The sequence below is a fragment of the Halichoerus grypus genome, chromosome 4, assembly GCF_964656455.1.
Source record: "Halichoerus grypus chromosome 4, mHalGry1.hap1.1, whole genome shotgun sequence".
Taxonomy (NCBI): Eukaryota; Metazoa; Chordata; class Mammalia; order Carnivora; family Phocidae; genus Halichoerus; species Halichoerus grypus.
The window spans coordinates 138,141,406-138,147,557 of NC_135715.1; the positions used below are offsets into that span (position 1 = coordinate 138,141,406).

The following is a 6,152-nucleotide window of genomic DNA, read 5'->3' on the forward strand; positions in this document are numbered from 1 at the left end:
CTCTGCCTCTCTAATTAAAAAAAAAAAAAAAAGCAAACAAAAAAAAACACACAAAGCTACCCTATCTTCAGACTTCTGCTCTGTTCACTACTGTTCCAATACCCAAATAAACATTTCTCTCTGAAATTGTGTCTAAGTCCCTCAAGCCAGCAGACCTTCATGTCAGCTAGCTGTGTATCTATCTTCTTTTAGTCGTTTTTCTATGACTCTCAAATGTATTACAATATTACCATGTGGATGAAAATGTATCAGCCATCTTAGATTCTAAATCAATTTACCAGTCCATAATTATGTAAGTTTTTATTCTTTTAACAAGAAATAGTATAGGTATACTTTCAAATTTACATATTTTTACCAGGTATAGTTACATACTATCAGTGTATAAAACTACTTCATTCCACACACAAAAAAAGTGAGGCCATAATTCTCACATTTTTTTAAAACCATTAATGTAATAAAAAATGACACCAGTACCAAGTAAACACATTCACTCTGCAACACTATTTATAGATTGGATTAGCATAAGGCATACCGATCTTGGACTTTCTTGGTTAGAGAAATAACAAAGATTCTAAGTATAAAATACTTTCACTTACAAACTGATTTCTAGGACCAGAAATATCTATAAACTGTCCTAAAAAATTCTGGTGTTTATAAATGAATGTTATAAGTCACATTTAAGTTTCAACCTAAGTACTATTAATTCTTCAATATTAACTCAGTATTCAAATTTCTAAAATGCAGTTGTAGGAAGTCCAGGAACTTTAATGAATAGAAGTATAAATTTCTCAGTTAAAACATTAAATAGATCTTAAAACCTTCTTAAGATGCTAAAAATACTCACCAAGAAAGGTGACTGGTTGTGGGCGGGGATTTATATAAACTATTTAATTTGGTACTTTCAAAGTATATAGTAATTCCCTACTATTTGGGAACTAATTGTATGGTATCTAGCACAGTGTTTTGTACACAATTGACCTACACATTTTGGTTTGTAACAGTTATATGCCTCCGAGTTAAGTTTGTAGCCGTCAGAAATCAGAATTTTTAATATTTTTTTTTTTAAAGATTTTATTTATTTATTTGAGAGAGAGAGAATGAGAGAGAGCGAGTACATGAGAAGGGGGAGGGTCAGAGGGAGAAGTAGACCCCCTGCCGAGCAGGGAGGCCGATGCGGGACTCGATCCAGGGACTCCAGGATCATGACCTGAGCCGAAGGCAGTCGCCCAACCAACTGAGCCACCCAGGCGCCCTGAATTTTTAATATTTAAAGGTAATAACAGGGGTGCCTGGCTGGCTCAGTCGATAGAGCATGGGACTCTTGATCTTGGGGTCACGGGTTCAAGCCCCACGTTGGGGGTAGAGTTCACTAAAAAAATAAATAAATAATTTTTTAAAATAACATTTAAAAAAAAGTAATGACAACAATAAAGATACCAGTTAAATATTTGATAAACACTTTATCTCTAGTTGGCCCTAAAACAAATGCTTTACATGAATTTTATTATTTAGATACCACTATCATCCCATTTTATTATGTCGGAAACTGAGGCCAGGGAAGTGAAGTAATTTGCTCCCAAAAATATTAAGTAGCATAGCCAGACACAGCATTTTAGTTGTGACTTTTTTATGAAGCAAATAGTTATTCCCAATAACACAAAATCAAAAATAAAATCTGCTTTATATAAATTAGATTGGAATATTTATATATTAAATATATGAAAGCACCACTGACATTCTCAAATAGCTGGTAAACAGAGCTACTGAAGTGGAAAGTAAGTTATAAACACAAGAGACAGTGTTGGTACAGTGTATCATGTGGCCCAATTCCTTCATTTGATTAAATCTGAATGCTTAAATCTGCATGGAAGAGTAGCTAAATGATTTGCCAAATCATTTTGGCAGCTAGCACCAGCAACGGGCAGAATTGGTACTGAAAGTCTGCAAGTACTGCCTTTACTTGTTTACTGCACATCATTTTTTAAGTGCAATATGAAATGTATGCATAATATTGTAATTAATACCAACCTTGACATCAATTATTTGCTTGGAGAATTGTTTTGATGTTAATGAATCAAACTATGGCTTAGCCTTTAAGATCCCTGAAGCAGAGTATTATGCTTTAAAATCTGTCCTCTAAAACAACATTAGGGTAAATAGTCATTAAATGCCTATCCATGCTTTCAGGATCATAAAGAACAAGTTAACCCTCATTGTTCCAGCAATTTTCCTAAAATTCCAAATTCCAGTATTTGTTAAAGAAGCTAATTTGCTATAATACTCATGGAATGGTAGTACCTTCCAACAGATATGAAAGCATAACAAAATTAAATAAATCAACTCTTTCTATATAGCTTTAATTTCATACCTCTTCTATTTTCAAACACTTTTTCCCTCCTTGCCACACAAACATCTTAACATCCAATTCCTGTGGCCCATTACTTACTATGAAACCTTGGGAAAATAAGTTTCTTAACCTCTCAGTTACTCAATATCTTCATCAGGAAAAGGATAGTTAAGGACCCTCTTAAGTGTCGAAAGGCTTAAGTGACATAATGCATTCGAAAGTATTTATAGCAGTGCCCGACACATAACTAATTTCTCAATACAAACTGTTTTTACTGCTGTGGTCATTGCCGTTTCCTAGTCCATCTCTTCCAACACATGCGAAATATATGGGAAGCAAATAACTAGCATTTCTTTCTGAAGCATAAATCAATGTTTGTCCTTGAGTGAACAGATTGCTCAATCTCAAGTGGCTTATCCCCAAGAACTCTTCCATGAATGTGTAGTCTCTTTCCACTCTGATCACAATGGCACCGGACATGACCTTAAGAGCTGGATGCATCTAATGTGTTTTTCAATAAACAACAATGCCCACCATATTATTTCAATGTTTCCTATTAACTGATATTCACTCAGGTTTGGGTGTCAGAATTTAAAATCTTGGGCCATGTCGTTCTTAAATTTTCAGCTCACTTCAAGTTCGTATTAAAATAATGGAGGGGCACCTGGATGGCACAGTCGGTTGAGCGTCTGACTCTTGGTTTGGCTGGGGTCGTGATCTCAGGGTCATGAGATCGAGCCCCGTATGGGGCTCAGTGCTCAGCGCGGAGTCTGCTTAAGATTCTCTCTCCCTTTGCTCCTCACCCCGCCCCCTGCTGTCTCTCTAAAATAAATAAATCTTCAAGAAAAGTAAAATAATGGAGTAAAAAAGGTCTGGATCAAAATATGGCTCAGCTGCATACTAACAATGTGGTCTTGGGTAAATTAAACTCTCTAACCTCAGTTTCCACATCTATGTAGTGGTGAAAATACCTACACTTCACAGAACTGTTGTAAGAATTAAATGAAATTATATATCACTTGGCACAGTGTCCAACAAGTAGTGAGTGCAGAATAAATTATAGCCATTATTATCACTATTATCAGGAAGCACATGTAGTACAGACAATACTCCTCACAGACACCTTTCTAACTTCTTATAAAGTACTTATTTTCATAATTTTAAAATTGGAAAAATAAATTACAGTTTGTATTTTAACTGAAATTGTATTGCCCTCATTTGCTCTAGTATTAAAAAATAAAACAAAATACTCTGCAGACTCTTCCATTAAAATAATCTTGCAGGCCTTTAACAGCCAAGAAAGTTAACTTTTATGTTTATCAAGTTCCAAACCTAAGTGCAAACTATTCAGTCACCATCAACAGTGCCTCTCTATTGTACTATTCAATTTAAGATTAAAAGTGATTTGTTCTAGAACTCTTTCAAACATCCTAACTGAAGAGGAAATCCTGAAATATCCCAAACCACCACATTTATTGCTCAAAAATAAAATTACTGAAAAGAAGTACACCTCTAAAAGCACTTTTATTATATGCTGATTAATTCTGGTCTTCATGATAAGTTGATGTCCATTCTGAACTAAACACTACCAAGAAATGACTATTTAAGTAGAAAGATCTCTATATTAAATCATACCTGGTTGATAGCCATATAGCTTCTTAGATTCTCTGTCAAGTTAATATATAAACACTGTAAATTTATTAACAGTGGTGGGTTGTTCTTAATAGGTGACAGAGAAACTTAGAATTCTAATTTTATTTTTTTTTTAAGATTTTTATTTATTTGTCAGAGAGAGAGAGAGAGAGAGCACAAGCAGGGGGAGCAGCAGAGGGAGAGGGAGAAGCAGGCTCCTCACTGAGCAAGGAGCCTGATGTGGGACTCCATCCCAGCACCCTGGGATCATGACCTGAGCCGAAGGGAGACGCTTAACGACTGAGCCACCCAGGCGTCCCAGAATTCTAATTTTAAATGCACCACTCATGTTTTTAAAAACATGTTCAAAATCAACTTCCTCCTAAAATGGAACTATGGGGGCTGCTGAGAACAAGAGATTATCATTCCCTGCCACTCCCTGCCAGTCTGAACACATGCCTGAAGCCAAGCTTACTCACATGCACACACACTGCTGTTGAACAGGGTCAGTTATGTTAATGATGACACCCAGGCCAAAGAGACAGGAGAAAACAATTGACATAAACCAGACGCCAACTGGGAAAAGCGGAACATGGAAAACCCGGTGAGTCACCGGTTTTATTACTATGAGGGCACCATCAGCAAAACTGAGTTCACTAATACCAACTCTCTCAATCCCGATACACAATATTAAAGAATTAAACTATTCTTAAAAGATTTTATTTTTAAGTAATCTCTACACCCAATGCGGCCCGAACTCACAAAGCCCAGATCAAGAGTCCCACGCTCCACCAACCGAGCCAGCCATCAATTAAAACTATTGAGGTAGTTTAAATTTGCTCTTCTCCTAAGGACTTGCCTATGACACCTACGCAACCTCGCCCTTCCCTCCACCCCCTACACCGCCCACCTTCCCTCAAATAAGAACAACGGTTGTAGACAGGCTTCTCTGAGCAGCACGTAATCCACGCCCACATGCCTGGGCCGAGCAGCATGACACTGACAGTTTTTCGGTCTCTCCCGATCTGTCCAATTCGTGGCGCCTCCGCAAACTCAGACAAAAAGAGATGGACAAAACACTCGAAGCGACAGCTTAGCGTTGAACCTTCTGACCCTTCGTCTCGACATAGGTGGGCCAAAGAGCCGATGCTCAACTCAACCCAGTCACCCCCCGGACTCTCCGAGAACAAGGCTGGGAAAACATCTCTCCTTTACTGGGGGCGGTGGGGAGGGGTGTTGCCAAAAGGGTTCTCTATTACTCCAGAGTCACCCCTGGCACTTTGCTGGGAAATCAAGGGGAGCAGGAGGCGACGTTGGTTAGCGCTCTCAGGCCACTCGGAGTGGGGCGGGGGCGCCGGGGAGAGGCAAGCAGGGAAACCGGGAGCGTAATTCCCAGAGAAAAGCTCAGCGCGCTTCCCCTCTGCCGAGCCCCGCCCCCCCCGCAACTGCCCTCATTTTGAGCGTTTTACCTGTAAGAAGCGGGCAGAGCCCGGCGCTTGCGTCCACGTCTGCCAGCTTCGGCGGCCACCGCGCAAGCCGTCTCCGGAGCAGGCAGCAGCCGCCACTGACAGAGGGATGGGCCCGGCCAACTCCTTCCCATCAAACCCCGCGCTCCCGCCGCCAGCCAATCGGCACCACGGCCGGCGCGCGCCGCTCCGCAGTCACGTGACTGTGACCGGGGCGGGCAGTTGGGGCGGGCTTGTCGGGCGGTTGGCCGAAGGACGCCTGGCCATCTGGCTTCCGCGGCTAAGTAGGGTGCTCATCGTCGCGTCTCAGGGGTGTACTGCCATTTATTAGGAGTCTTACCACTACTGTTACTTCTTTTCCTCTGCCTCCTCTTTTTGTTTTCAAGCCTCTTCTGCCAACTCTTACTGGAGAAAGAAAACCCCGAAATTGATCCTGGTGGTCTTAGACCGCCGAGAGAGACGAGTGGGGTTGAGGGTGGAGATGGGTGCGTTTGGCAAGGACTCCGCCTTAAAGAGTCCCAGGATCAGCTGTCATTCAGCCGGCAGCCGAGCAAGTTAATACTACTACAGAGCTTAGAAGAGGCCAGTTCCCAAACAAGCCAGTGGAGAAAATTAAGCCTAGGCTCCAGGAAGGCTTGCTTTAATCACTCGTGGACGTCAAAAAGGGTCATTTGATGACAGGACGCTTACCTCACTCGTGTGTGGAA

The 6,152-nt window shown here is 40.8% G+C and overlaps 1 protein-coding gene across 4 annotated transcripts in view; it reads right to left on the bottom strand.

Moving 5' to 3' along the window:
• LNPK (lunapark, ER junction formation factor) overlaps positions 1-5,595 on the bottom strand; it is a 78,596-nt gene extending 73,001 nt beyond the window's left edge. For 2 of the 4 annotated variants that reach the window (XM_036073995.2, XM_036073994.2), the window contains exon 1: positions 5,449-5,585. Coding sequence is in view for 1 of the 4 variants with exons in the window: in XM_036073996.2 (XP_035929889.1) it covers positions 5,449-5,579 (131 nt within the window). In the remaining 3 variants the exon portion in view is untranslated. Of the gene's footprint in view, positions 1-4,889; positions 5,200-5,448 lie in introns of those variants that run through there. The other 2 variants (XM_036073996.2, XM_078071018.1) reach the window with 2 other exon arrangements.
• Between the last annotated feature and the right edge of the window lie 557 nt (positions 5,596-6,152).